Here is a 15,923-nt window from a genome sequence, read left to right as displayed (position 1 = left end):
CTACGACCCTCCCGTCTTGGCATGAGGCAGTCCACTTATACGCCTATACACTCACTCTTCTGTCTTGCTTCGGGGTGGCTGGGTTTACCCCTTACGCGGTTGCCATTCGCTGCGCCAACCTGCCTCGGCATGAACAGACCATTCACTCTCTTATTTTGCGCTTGGCCTTTTTCGCTCCAACTAACCAATCACTAGTTAGCCGTGCCCGCCGTCTGTTGCTCGGTTCGCCAGATTACCTGTAGCCTACTGGCAATCTGGATGGTAGCAGCCGAGACTGCGTTCCACTTCTCCACCGTTTGACACATCCGCTGAATAAGGGTATCCGGGGTTGTGTCCCAGCCACAGACGTCAAGCATTGCTCTTCTTTCGACGTCGAACCGATGACATACGAACAGTATGTGTTCGGCAGTTTCATCTACACCTGGGCAGTCCGGGCAGACTGGGACCTCCGCGTGCCCGAACCTGTGGAGGTACTGACGGAAACAGCCATGGCCTGACAGGAATTGTGTCAGGTGGAAGTGAACTTCCCCATGGGGTCTTCCCACCCAGCTCGATATGCTAGGTATCAGCCGGTGGGTCCACCTACCTTTCGAGGAGTTGTCCCACTCACGCTGCCATCTGGCGACCGAGGTCACCCTGGTGCGCTCGCGGGCTCCCCTATTTCCACGTAGCTCAAAGCACTCCTCATCTTCCCGAATGACCAGCCCGACTGGCATCATGCTCGCTATCACGCAGGATGCATCGTGTGATACCGTGCGGTAGGCAGATATCACTCTGAGGCACATCACGCGGTAGGTGCTCTCCAGTTTCTGTAGGTAACTGGTTACCCTCAGTGCTCTTGACCATGACGGGCCGCCGTACCTGAGAATAGATACGGCAACGCCTGCCAGTAACCTACGTCTACTGGCGCACACATTTGAGCTGTTGGACATCATTCTCGATAGTGCCGCAACAGCAGTCGACGCTCTCTTGCACGTATAGTCGACATGGCTGCCGAAGGTCAGCTTGTCGTCTATAATGACTCCGAGAGACTTCAGACTTCGCTGTGAAGTGATCGCGACTTCTCCCACATGGATAACTGCATGTTGTGCCGACTTGCGGTTGTTGACGATAACTACCTCCGTCTTATGATGAGCGAGCTCCAGGCCTCTCGCGCTCATCCATTCCTCCACCGTGCTAATTGCGTGTTCTGCGGTTAGTTCTACCTCAGGAATTGACTCCCCGTAGACCTCCAAGGTTACGTCGTCGGCAAAGCCGACGATCTTGACCCCAGGAGGGAACTTCAGTCTCAGAACCCCGTCATACATGAGGTTCCATAACACCGGGCCTAGGATCGAGCCCTGCGGGACTCCGGCGGTAATCGGAACCCTTTTCTGACCGGCATCGGTCTCGTATAGCAGTACGCGGTTTTGGAAGTAACTTTCCAGGATCCGGTACAGACCCACCGGTAGGCTAAGCCGGTGTAACGAGAGCGCGATGGCATACCAGCTTGCGCTGTTGAATGCATTCTTCACGTCAAGTGTCACTAACGCACAGTATCGAATACCTCGCCTTTTTCGTTGGATCGCTATCTCGGCAGTATTTATCACTGAGTTGAGAGCGTCCACTGTGGACTTACCCTTCCGAAAGCCAAACTGGTTGCTTGACAGACCGTCCGTACCTTCCGCGTACGGGGTGAGCCTGTTGAGGATGATCCTCTCAAGCAGTTTGCCAATCGTGTCTATCAGATAGATTGGTCTGTACGCCGATGGGTCGCCTGGCGGCTTCCCGGGCTTCGGCAACAGCACCAGTTTCTGCCTTTTCCATCTATCGGGGAAACGGCACTCGTCAAGGCATCTCTGCATAGCTAGCCTGAACATGTTCGGGTTCGCTATGATCGCTGCCTTGAGAGCGTTGTTCGGAACTCCATCCGGCCCTGGAGCTTTGTTCATTGCTAGGGATTTAGCCACTGCGAGTAGTTCTTCGTTCGTCACTGGAGCCACCATTTCGACCGTGCCCGCACTGTCTCGTAGTGCAGGTGGCCAGGGGCTTGTGGCTCGAGACGGGAAGAGTACTTCGATAATCGTTGCCAACCGGTCCGGAGACCGTTCTGGGGGTGAGGAGCCCCCTTTGGTCTTGGCCATCACAATCCGGTAGGCGTCACCCCACGGATTCGCGTTGGCACTCTCAAATGTCGGCAAATGTCTGTGTGTGTATGTATGTATGTGTGTGTATGTGCGTCTGTGTGTGTATGTGACCAAAAATGTCACTCATTTTTCTCAGAGATGGCTGAACTAATTTTGACAAACGTAGTCTCAAATGAAAGGTGCAACGTTCCCATAGGCTGCTATTGAATTTCTAATGGATCCGGATTCCGGTTCCGGAATTACAGAGTGATGAGTACGAACACGCAGAAAATGTCGATTTTAATAAATTCTGCAATGAATGTATAAAGGTGAAAATTTTTCCAAAATATGACCACAACTGCTTCGATTTGTAGTATTAGGTCACTAACATCCATTCAAAGTCTATTTGGCCACCATCATCGGTTCCGGAAGCCCCGGCGGAAGTATCTAAATTCAGAATAACAGTCACATCGGTTTCTCGGAGATGGCTAGACCGATTCAACTAAACTTGGTCTCAAATGAAAAGTATTGCGTCCCTGTAAATGGCTATTTAATTTCATCCCGATCCGACTTTCGGTTCCAGAGTTACAGGTTGTGGCGTACGATCACTTAGCAAATTGTGATTCAAATCGATACTCTGATGATAGCAAAAAAGGTAAAAATTTCGCTAAAATGTCTCTCAAACAAATTAAATTTGCTGTTCTAGGTCCCCGACGGCCAACCAAACTTTCGTTCAGTACATTGACCACCATAGACGGTGCCGGAAGTGCCCGGGAAAAGCGGCCATCTTTCAAAATTGATGAACTCACATCAGTTTCCCGGAAATGGTTGGGCCGATTTTCACAATGATAGCTATAATATCCCCACAGATGTCTACAAAATTTCGCACGGATCGCTTATATGGTTCCGGAAATATAGACTGAACCGTCCGGTCACATATGAAATTCCCATATAAGCCGGAGCTCAAAATTTTTTTCAAAGGGGGGACCCCATGAAATTTCAGAAATCAAATTCGTATTTTTGATGTCAAACATCTTTAAAATGTATGAAACGTCGAGATTTTATGTCATCACGAAATTTTTTTTTTTGTAGAAATCGATTTTTTTGGACTTTGCCGATTTCGCACCTTTTTTCAGTTCAATATTACCGTGGCTCTTTCTTTCTTTTACAAAATTTTAGAACTCGAATAAAGATTTCTTTTCTTGTATATTTGTCATGTCGTGTATAATAATAAAATGTAATATTTGCATTTGAAAGTTTTTAATGAATATAAACAACACAAACATTCTCGTGTTCATGATTGAGAAAGGCACAATTGCACCGCTAGGTGGATTAAAACAGGTTTTTATATATAAAAATGAAAGGGTTTCCGTGTGTCTGCGCATAACTCAAGAAGGACATGACGGATTTCTTCGATTTTTACGTTATTTTGTTGGTTATTTTCTGTGGAAAGTTCTTTGTTGTAAAAATTATAATTTGAAATTTTCCTAATCCACCTATTAGTGTAATTGTGCTTTTCTCATATATGCACCTTTTGCTGGATATCTTTATATATAAAGATGACATGACGGATTTCTTTAATTTTTACGTTATTTTGTTGGTTATTTTCTATGGAAGGTTCTTTGACATAAAAATTAAATATTGAAATTTTCCTAATCCACCTATTAGTGTAATAGTGCTTTTCTCATATTTGCACCTTTTACTGGATATCACTATATATAAAAATGCAATTGTTTCCGTGTGTCATCGCATAACTCAAGAACAACATGACGAATTTTTACGTTATTTTCTGTGAAAGGTTTTTAGCAGGAACAAAAAATATTAACAATTTCTTGATTCACCTATTTGTGCAATTGGGATATTTTTAGTTTAGAGTTTAGGATTGTTCGCATAGTTTGGTATTATATGGAATTATGTAATAAAAGCTCATTTGATTGTTATTGGGTTTACAGTTTTTACGTGATGGTACTTTTTTGTTAAAAAGTTATATTTTATGACATACCAAAAGTTATATTTTATGACATACCTTTCATGCTTTCATGCATTTAAAAAGTAAAAGCGGCGAAAGAGTTGATGAACAACGTGTATGAAGGCACTAGTCACAGAGGGGGAGTGTGAATGCAGCGATGCTTTCTTTCGACGACTTCTTATGATTCAAATGGATTCAAATTCCGATTCAACTTTGAAAATGAAAATAAGTCATTGAAAATTTGACGTACCGTCGATTCTTCCATGGTCCTATTCAGATATTGGTAAAGCATCAGCATTGTTGCTGTTTATAGAAAAATAAAAGCATTGTTGATCATAACGCAGAAATAAAAGCATTGTTGATCATAACGTATGTTATAGGACTTTTCGTAATATGTTTTACAATTGGAATTGAAATTAATAGAAATTTTATCCACTATTTTTGCTTTCGTTGTATTTTCCAGTGAAAACTTATAAGCAGGACAACGTCTGCCGGGTCAGCTAGTGTTCAATAATTCTGTACCGGTTGAGACCGGGCTCCTGATTATATGTAATGTATAGAGCAATTTTTTTGTCAAATGTGGCGTCGTTCTTATTGATGAAATACAATATGTTTTTATTTCACTGTATTAGAATATATGCGCAACTATATAGAAGCACTGGTATATCGACTTTTAATTTTTTTGGATAAATTTCTTTAAGAATGAAAGGTGCTTTTTACTACGTAAATGCGAAAATCATCCATTTCATTTTCATATGTCAAAAACATTGAAAATATGAAAATTTAAAGAAAAAAATATCCAACTTCATTTCTTATTACATTTTTAATCCATTTTTTTCAATTAACTGAAGGGTTGAATAAAAGTTTTCCTATTACTGCAGTAGAACGTTTTTGAATGTATAATGTTGGCCTTAAAATGAACGGAATTTTATTAATAGAAAATGCAAAAGTTGATTTTTTTTCATAACCATTACATTCTGAGGAAAAGTTAAATTTCGTGTGAATAAGAATAACATTTTATTGTATATGGTTACACAAATGAACAATTTTTCAACACTATTTTTAAAAATATAAAAAATTTACCGCATTACCGCGCGGTGCGGTTCGGTAAATAAAGTGCGGTTGCGGTAAGCGGTGCGGTTTTATTATTTTTTTGCGGTTGCGGTGCGGACAATCCATTTACCGCCCACATCCGCACCGCGACGAACCCTAGTGCCAAATAGGACAGAACAACGAGAAAATGGTCAAAGTGCAATAAACCTCCCACAAAGTCATGTTCCGAAGTAAAAATAGATGTATTTAAAAAGTGTTAATCTGAAAGATGATAAAATGACTCTAAAATTCTAAATGGTATAAATTACTCTAAATTTTTTAGCATTGAAAATGCTTTACTCGACTATATGGAGCTAGGTGTAAAACTAAAATCTAAAATTCGGTCCACGTCACGAAAATGTGGCATAATTTTAAACGACTAGCGCTGTTAATTGTTGATATATAATTGCGTCATTTATATACCAATCGATTCAAAGAAGTCCAACTTAAAAATTGATTGCAACTTTAAAATGGCATTTCAACTGCAGACTATTGAAAAATCCGTATAATTGTAATTCCATTGGGAAAATGAAAGAAAACAAACAAAGTTTTAAAATGTATGAAACGTCGAGATTTTATGTCATCACGAAATTTTTTTTTTGTAGAAATCGATTTTTTTGGACTTTGCCGATTTCGCACCTTTTTTCAGTTCAATATTACCGTGGCTCTTTCTTTCTTTTACAAAATTTTAGAACTCGAATAAAGATTTCTTTTCTTGTATATTTGTCATGTCGTGTATAATAATAAAATGTAATATTTGCATTTGAAAGTTTTTAATGAATATAAACAACACAAACATTCTCGTGTTCATGATTGAGAAAGGCACAATTGCACCGCTAGGTGGATTAAAACAGGTTTTTATATATAAAAATGAAAGGGTTTCCGTGTGTCTGCGCATAACTCAAGAAGGACATGACGGATTTCTTCGATTTTTACGTTATTTTGTTGGTTATTTTCTGTGGAAAGTTCTTTGTTGTAAAAATTATAATTTGAAATTTTCCTAATCCACCTATTAGTGTAATTGTGCTTTTCTCATATATGCACCTTTTGCTGGATATCTTTATATATAAAGATGACATGACGGATTTCTTTAATTTTTACGTTATTTTGTTGGTTATTTTCTATGGAAGGTTCTTTGACATAAAAATTAAATATTGAAATTTTCCTAATCCACCTATTAGTGTAATAGTGCTTTTCTCATATTTGCACCTTTTACTGGATATCACTATATATAAAAATGCAATTGTTTCCGTGTGTCATCGCATAACTCAAGAACAACATGACGAATTTTTACGTTATTTTCTGTGAAAGGTTTTTAGCAGGAACAAAAAATATTAACAATTTCTTGATTCACCTATTTGTGCAATTGGGATATTTTTAGTTTAGAGTTTAGGATTGTTCGCATAGTTTGGTATTATATGGAATTATGTAATAAAAGCTCATTTGATTGTTATTGGGTTTACAGTTTTTACGTGATGGTACTTTTTTGTTAAAAAGTTATATTTTATGACATACCAAAAGTTATATTTTATGACATACCTTTCATGCTTTCATGCATTTAAAAAGTAAAAGCGGCGAAAGAGTTGATGAACAACGTGTATGAAGGCACTAGTCACAGAGGGGGAGTGTGAATGCAGCGATGCTTTCTTTCGACGACTTCTTATGATTCAAATGGATTCAAATTCCGATTCAACTTTGAAAATGAAAATAAGTCATTGAAAATTTGACGTACCGTCGATTCTTCCATGGTCCTATTCAGATATTGGTAAAGCATCAGCATTGTTGCTGTTTATAGAAAAATAAAAGCATTGTTGATCATAACGCAGAAATAAAAGCATTGTTGATCATAACGTATGTTATAGGACTTTTCGTAATATGTTTTACAATTGGAATTGAAATTAATAGAAATTTTATCCACTATTTTTGCTTTCGTTGTATTTTCCAGTGAAAACTTATAAGCAGGACAACGTCTGCCGGGTCAGCTAGTGTTCAATAATTCTGTACCGGTTGAGACCGGGCTCCTGATTATATGTAATGTATAGAGCAATTTTTTTGTCAAATGTGGCGTCGTTCTTATTGATGAAATACAATATGTTTTTATTTCACTGTATTAGAATATATGCGCAACTATATAGAAGCACTGGTATATCGACTTTTAATTTTTTTGGATAAATTTCTTTAAGAATGAAAGGTGCTTTTTACTACGTAAATGCGAAAATCATCCATTTCATTTTCATATGTCAAAAACATTGAAAATATGAAAATTTAAAGAAAAAAATATCCAACTTCATTTCTTATTACATTTTTAATCCATTTTTTTCAATTAACTGAAGGGTTGAATAAAAGTTTTCCTATTACTGCAGTAGAACGTTTTTGAATGTATAATGTTGGCCTTAAAATGAACGGAATTTTATTAATAGAAAATGCAAAAGTTGATTTTTTTTCATAACCATTACATTCTGAGGAAAAGTTAAATTTCGTGTGAATAAGAATAACATTTTATTGTATATGGTTACACAAATGAACAATTTTTCAACACTATTTTTAAAAATATAAAAAATTTACCGCATTACCGCGCGGTGCGGTTCGGTAAATAAAGTGCGGTTGCGGTAAGCGGTGCGGTTTTATTATTTTTTTGCGGTTGCGGTGCGGACAATCCATTTACCGCCCACATCCGCACCGCGACGAACCCTAGTGCCAAATAGGACAGAACAACGAGAAAATGGTCAAAGTGCAATAAACCTCCCACAAAGTCATGTTCCGAAGTAAAAATAGATGTATTTAAAAAGTGTTAATCTGAAAGATGATAAAATGACTCTAAAATTCTAAATGGTATAAATTACTCTAAATTTTTTAGCATTGAAAATGCTTTACTCGACTATATGGAGCTAGGTGTAAAACTAAAATCTAAAATTCGGTCCACGTCACGAAAATGTGGCATAATTTTAAACGACTAGCGCTGTTAATTGTTGATATATAATTGCGTCATTTATATACCAATCGATTCAAAGAAGTCCAACTTAAAAATTGATTGCAACTTTAAAATGGCATTTCAACTGCAGACTATTGAAAAATCCGTATAATTGTAATTCCATTGGGAAAATGAAAGAAAACAAACAAAGTTTTAAAATGTATGAAACGTCGAGATTTTATGTCATCACGAAATTTTTTTTTTGTAGAAATCGATTTTTTTGGACTTTGCCGATTTCGCACCTTTTTTCAGTTCAATATTACCGTGGCTCTTTCTTTCTTTTACAAAATTTTAGAACTCGAATAAAGATTTCTTTTCTTGTATATTTGTCATGTCGTGTATAATAATAAAATGTAATATTTGCATTTGAAAGTTTTTAATGAATATAAACAACACAAACATTCTCGTGTTCATGATTGAGAAAGGCACAATTGCACCGCTAGGTGGATTAAAACAGGTTTTTATATATAAAAATGAAAGGGTTTCCGTGTGTCTGCGCATAACTCAAGAAGGACATGACGGATTTCTTCGATTTTTACGTTATTTTGTTGGTTATTTTCTGTGGAAAGTTCTTTGTTGTAAAAATTATAATTTGAAATTTTCCTAATCCACCTATTAGTGTAATTGTGCTTTTCTCATATATGCACCTTTTGCTGGATATCTTTATATATAAAGATGACATGACGGATTTCTTTAATTTTTACGTTATTTTGTTGGTTATTTTCTATGGAAGGTTCTTTGACATAAAAATTAAATATTGAAATTTTCCTAATCCACCTATTAGTGTAATAGTGCTTTTCTCATATTTGCACCTTTTACTGGATATCACTATATATAAAAATGCAATTGTTTCCGTGTGTCATCGCATAACTCAAGAACAACATGACGAATTTTTACGTTATTTTCTGTGAAAGGTTTTTAGCAGGAACAAAAAATATTAACAATTTCTTGATTCACCTATTTGTGCAATTGGGATATTTTTAGTTTAGAGTTTAAGATTGTTCGCATAGTTTGGTATTATATGGAATTATGTAATAAAAGCTCATTTGATTGTTATTGGGTTTACAGTTTTTACGTGATGGTACTTTTTTGTTAAAAAGTTATATTTTATGACATACCAAAAGTTATATTTTATGACATACCTTTCATGCTTTCATGCATTTAAAAAGTAAAAGCGGCGAAAGAGTTGATGAACAACGTGTATGAAGGCACTAGTCACAGAGGGGGAGTGTGAATGCAGCGATGCTTTCTTTCGACGACTTCTTATGATTCAAATGGATTCAAATTCCGATTCAACTTTGAAAATGAAAATAAGTCATTGAAAATTTGACGTACCGTCGATTCTTCCATGGTCCTATTCAGATATTGGTAAAGCATCAGCATTGTTGCTGTTTATAGAAAAATAAAAGCATTGTTGATCATAACGCAGAAATAAAAGCATTGTTGATCATAACGTATGTTATAGGACTTTTCGTAATATGTTTTACAATTGGAATTGAAATTAATAGAAATTTTATCCACTATTTTTGCTTTCGTTGTATTTTCCAGTGAAAACTTATAAGCAGGACAACGTCTGCCGGGTCAGCTAGTGTTCAATAATTCTGTACCGGTTGAGACCGGGCTCCTGATTATATGTAATGTATAGAGCAATTTTTTTGTCAAATGTGGCGTCGTTCTTATTGATGAAATACAATATGTTTTTATTTCACTGTATTAGAATATATGCGCAACTATATAGAAGCACTGGTATATCGACTTTTAATTTTTTTGGATAAATTTCTTTAAGAATGAAAGGTGCTTTTTACTACGTAAATGCGAAAATCATCCATTTCATTTTCATATGTCAAAAACATTGAAAATATGAAAATTTAAAGAAAAAAATATCCAACTTCATTTCTTATTACATTTTTAATCCATTTTTTTCAATTAACTGAAGGGTTGAATAAAAGTTTTCCTATTACTGCAGTAGAACGTTTTTGAATGTATAATGTTGGCCTTAAAATGAACGGAATTTTATTAATAGAAAATGCAAAAGTTGATTTTTTTTCATAACCATTACATTCTGAGGAAAAGTTAAATTTCGTGTGAATAAGAATAACATTTTATTGTATATGGTTACACAAATGAACAATTTTTCAACACTATTTTTAAAAATATAAAAAATTTACCGCATTACCGCGCGGTGCGGTTCGGTAAATAAAGTGCGGTTGCGGTAAGCGGTGCGGTTTTATTATTTTTTTGCGGTTGCGGTGCGGACAATCCATTTACCGCCCACATCCGCACCGCGACGAACCCTAGTGCCAAATAGGACAGAACAACGAGAAAATGGTCAAAGTGCAATAAACCTCCCACAAAGTCATGTTCCGAAGTAAAAATAGATGTATTTAAAAAGTGTTAATCTGAAAGATGATAAAATGACTCTAAAATTCTAAATGGTATAAATTACTCTAAATTTTTTAGCATTGAAAATGCTTTACTCGACTATATGGAGCTAGGTGTAAAACTAAAATCTAAAATTCGGTCCACGTCACGAAAATGTGGCATAATTTTAAACGACTAGCGCTGTTAATTGTTGATATATAATTGCGTCATTTATATACCAATCGATTCAAAGAAGTCCAACTTAAAAATTGATTGCAACTTTAAAATGGCATTTCAACTGCAGACTATTGAAAAATCCGTATAATTGTAATTCCATTGGGAAAATGAAAGAAAACAAACAAAGTTTTAAAATGTATGAAACGTCGAGATTTTATGTCATCACGAAATTTTTTTTTTGTAGAAATCGATTTTTTTGGACTTTGCCGATTTCGCACCTTTTTTCAGTTCAATATTACCGTGGCTCTTTCTTTCTTTTACAAAATTTTAGAACTCGAATAAAGATTTCTTTTCTTGTATATTTGTCATGTCGTGTATAATAATAAAATGTAATATTTGCATTTGAAAGTTTTTAATGAATATAAACAACACAAACATTCTCGTGTTCATGATTGAGAAAGGCACAATTGCACCGCTAGGTGGATTAAAACAGGTTTTTATATATAAAAATGAAAGGGTTTCCGTGTGTCTGCGCATAACTCAAGAAGGACATGACGGATTTCTTCGATTTTTACGTTATTTTGTTGGTTATTTTCTGTGGAAAGTTCTTTGTTGTAAAAATTATAATTTGAAATTTTCCTAATCCACCTATTAGTGTAATTGTGCTTTTCTCATATATGCACCTTTTGCTGGATATCTTTATATATAAAGATGACATGACGGATTTCTTTAATTTTTACGTTATTTTGTTGGTTATTTTCTATGGAAGGTTCTTTGACATAAAAATTAAATATTGAAATTTTCCTAATCCACCTATTAGTGTAATAGTGCTTTTCTCATATTTGCACCTTTTACTGGATATCACTATATATAAAAATGCAATTGTTTCCGTGTGTCATCGCATAACTCAAGAACAACATGACGAATTTTTACGTTATTTTCTGTGAAAGGTTTTTAGCAGGAACAAAAAATATTAACAATTTCTTGATTCACCTATTTGTGCAATTGGGATATTTTTAGTTTAGAGTTTAGGATTGTTCGCATAGTTTGGTATTATATGGAATTATGTAATAAAAGCTCATTTGATTGTTATTGGGTTTACAGTTTTTACGTGATGGTACTTTTTTGTTAAAAAGTTATATTTTATGACATACCAAAAGTTATATTTTATGACATACCTTTCATGCTTTCATGCATTTAAAAAGTAAAAGCGGCGAAAGAGTTGATGAACAACGTGTATGAAGGCACTAGTCACAGAGGGGGAGTGTGAATGCAGCGATGCTTTCTTTCGACGACTTCTTATGATTCAAATGGATTCAAATTCCGATTCAACTTTGAAAATGAAAATAAGTCATTGAAAATTTGACGTACCGTCGATTCTTCCATGGTCCTATTCAGATATTGGTAAAGCATCAGCATTGTTGCTGTTTATAGAAAAATAAAAGCATTGTTGATCATAACGCAGAAATAAAAGCATTGTTGATCATAACGTATGTTATAGGACTTTTCGTAATATGTTTTACAATTGGAATTGAAATTAATAGAAATTTTATCCACTATTTTTGCTTTCGTTGTATTTTCCAGTGAAAACTTATAAGCAGGACAACGTCTGCCGGGTCAGCTAGTGTTCAATAATTCTGTACCGGTTGAGACCGGGCTCCTGATTATATGTAATGTATAGAGCAATTTTTTTGTCAAATGTGGCGTCGTTCTTATTGATGAAATACAATATGTTTTTATTTCACTGTATTAGAATATATGCGCAACTATATAGAAGCACTGGTATATCGACTTTTAATTTTTTTGGATAAATTTCTTTAAGAATGAAAGGTGCTTTTTACTACGTAAATGCGAAAATCATCCATTTCATTTTCATATGTCAAAAACATTGAAAATATGAAAATTTAAAGAAAAAAATATCCAACTTCATTTCTTATTACATTTTTAATCCATTTTTTTCAATTAACTGAAGGGTTGAATAAAAGTTTTCCTATTACTGCAGTAGAACGTTTTTGAATGTATAATGTTGGCCTTAAAATGAACGGAATTTTATTAATAGAAAATGCAAAAGTTGATTTTTTTTCATAACCATTACATTCTGAGGAAAAGTTAAATTTCGTGTGAATAAGAATAACATTTTATTGTATATGGTTACACAAATGAACAATTTTTCAACACTATTTTTAAAAATATAAAAAATTTACCGCATTACCGCGCGGTGCGGTTCGGTAAATAAAGTGCGGTTGCGGTAAGCGGTGCGGTTTTATTATTTTTTTGCGGTTGCGGTGCGGACAATCCATTTACCGCCCACATCCGCACCGCGACGAACCCTAGTGCCAAATAGGACAGAACAACGAGAAAATGGTCAAAGTGCAATAAACCTCCCACAAAGTCATGTTCCGAAGTAAAAATAGATGTATTTAAAAAGTGTTAATCTGAAAGATGATAAAATGACTCTAAAATTCTAAATGGTATAAATTACTCTAAATTTTTTAGCATTGAAAATGCTTTACTCGACTATATGGAGCTAGGTGTAAAACTAAAATCTAAAATTCGGTCCACGTCACGAAAATGTGGCATAATTTTAAACGACTAGCGCTGTTAATTGTTGATATATAATTGCGTCATTTATATACCAATCGATTCAAAGAAGTCCAACTTAAAAATTGATTGCAACTTTAAAATGGCATTTCAACTGCAGACTATTGAAAAATCCGTATAATTGTAATTCCATTGGGAAAATGAAAGAAAACAAACAAAGTTTTCACTTACGTTTTGTTAATTGTTGATGGATTTTAATGATTTCAATTCCATAAATCCGCAAAAAATGGGGAAAACATCTACAATTTTCACAAATTTGCGCTGCACTTTCCCTAACGCAGAACTCATCTCGACACTCATAAACGTCTTACTCATTTCATCGCCTGATATAAAAGGTATGTTTCTGAGAGAATTCCTTCATTGCCATACCTACTCTGCTGATAGAACGGGGTAGGTTATTGCTACTGCTGCTGGTAGGATATTTGTTATATATTTCATATGATACGAGCCACGGGAGGAGAGCGTTTGTGTGTACTTGAAGGATTTTGCTCGCGGTTACAAGCGATAATGGCGGAACAAAAGCGAGATGGCGAATTTCTGGTTTATGCAGTGCGTTTAGTCGTGCAAGCAAGGCTCAAATCGTTTCATAGGATTCTCGTACTGTATCGCAAGACAGTCATTAGTAAACCGTCCTTATTAGGACGAATACATAATGGAAAAAGAATTGATGAAGAAAATTGCTTTTATGAACTTGTATTAAGTTTGTGCTTGTTAATTTTGTACATTTACGAGTAAATCATAATATAATCAAATATTCTTAAAATTAATAATGTACAAACTAGAAAGCGTTTGCATAATGAATGAATCTGGCAACCCTGCAACTAAGCGAAAGTCACCAAAAAGAAAGATGAAAATATTTTTACTTGTCGTACAAAAGGATGATCTTCCATCTGCACCAAAATTTGACATCAGCTGCGAAAGGGGAATGTTCGAGTGTGTGTGTGTAGCAGAAGCAAATCGCCGGAAAGGTTCGAATCGTTTCAAAAGATTCTCGTCCCGTATTACACAACAAACTTATCAGCAAACCGTGTTTATTAGGACGAATACATAATGGAAATATAATTCAATTAGAAAATTTATTTTATAAATTTGTATTAAGTTTGCGCTTTTCAATTCTGTGAATCATAATATAAACAAAAAACATGATGCAAAAATCCCTTTTATTAGCTTGTCTTAAATTTGAAGGTAACAACGTAATGCGTGTGTGCCCTGTAAAATAATGCTACATTGATGCGATGATGGTGCAAATGGTGTTCGTTAGCCATGTCGCATTTCAATATTGGTGGTCGTGTCTTGTACACAACCCTCTATTTTTTGTATATGTTCAATCATTATGCAATAATTTTAGCTTGATTGTTCAACACTAACAGTATGCTTTATTGATGGCGTTAACTTTTTCAGATTGGTGATCGTATATTGAAGGTTGACGGAACTGATATCAGACATTCGACACATGAGTATGCAATGAAAATAATAAAAAATTCAGGCAGAAAAATGATTTTATTGGTTCAGAGCCTCACGAAAAAGGTAAGTAATAAGGAATCGGAACATAATTCAAAAGGCATGAATCCATTAGAGCTTCCAACCCGCAAATTTGTTTCCCGGGATTTTTGCTTTTCCCAGGATACCCGAATCCTGGGGATTACTTTTAATACTTCCCGGAATTCGAGAATCCCGGGGAAACGTTTTTACGTTTACTTCGAATCCCAACTCTACGTAATACAAGGACTGGGATCCAAAGTGTTGACAAATACCCAGCCGCGCACGGAGCCTGTGGGGCACCAGTGCGCACCCCATAGTATTTTTGCCCTAATTCTGTCAAGCGGGGCTCTGACAGGGTTGACTTTCCTTCTATAGCTATTCGTGGGAACAACACGGAACAAAACGGAAGGCACTAAAAACACTGTAAACATGAGTTTGGCGATGGAGGTTTTAAACCCCTTTGCCAAAGGGGGTTTGGCGAGGTCTCCTCCCAGAGGAGGACAGCGGAGGGACTGTTTTTTTTTTACAATGGAGAAGACCTTTATGTCCTAGCCCAGTACACGTGCTAACGGTAGGGTCCAATCTACCACACTGGGTGCACTGGGGGCGTGTCGGACTCGAATGGTGACCAGCCATTAATACCGACTAAACTCCATTGGGCTCCGCCATCATTCCTCCCAGGAACTACCTCTCGGTATTACTTCTGGGGGGATGGCTGTACTAAATGTACTCATTCACTCTCACTCACGCGTTCATACATCCTGTATGAGGCTTACTTGGGTGCTCTCTCAATCGCACTTTGATTCACTCTCAAACACTCCCACATGAGGCTGACTTTTGTGCTCACCGTTTACGTTCCATGCGAGGCTGACTTGTGTGCTCACCTTACTCATTCCTTGCTAGGCTTACTTTTGTGCTCGCCCTACCCATACCATGTGAGGCTGACTTGGGTGCTCACCCTATCACCTGATTCACTCTCAATCGTGCCACTCTATTGTACCTTTGTCACTCCCCCTGGCATCCCATGTGGGACATTTTTCTTAGGCCCCACTTCTGACATACCATGTGAGGCTGACTTGTGTGCTCACCTTTTTCACTCCTTGCTAGGCTGACTTTTGTGCTAGCCTCTACCAATCTGTGAGGCTGACTTTTATGCTCACCCTTA

The 15,923-nt window shown here is 36.3% G+C and overlaps 1 protein-coding gene across 1 annotated transcript in view; it reads left to right on the top strand.

Moving 5' to 3' along the window:
- The window catches only part of LOC131678444 (inaD-like protein), a 1,280,364-nt gene that overhangs the window by 633,893 nt on the left and 630,548 nt on the right, over positions 1-15,923 (top strand). Inside the window, exon 5 of the mRNA XM_058958609.1 lies at positions 14,678-14,803. Coding sequence (XP_058814592.1) covers positions 14,678-14,803 — 126 coding nt within the window. The remainder of the gene's footprint in view (positions 1-14,677; positions 14,804-15,923) is intronic.

This window comes from Topomyia yanbarensis, chromosome 2 (genome assembly GCF_030247195.1).
Source record: "Topomyia yanbarensis strain Yona2022 chromosome 2, ASM3024719v1, whole genome shotgun sequence".
Taxonomy (NCBI): domain Eukaryota; kingdom Metazoa; phylum Arthropoda; class Insecta; order Diptera; family Culicidae; genus Topomyia; species Topomyia yanbarensis.
Note: the sequence above shows the minus strand (reverse complement) of the source record. Positions and strands in the feature narration are given on the sequence as shown.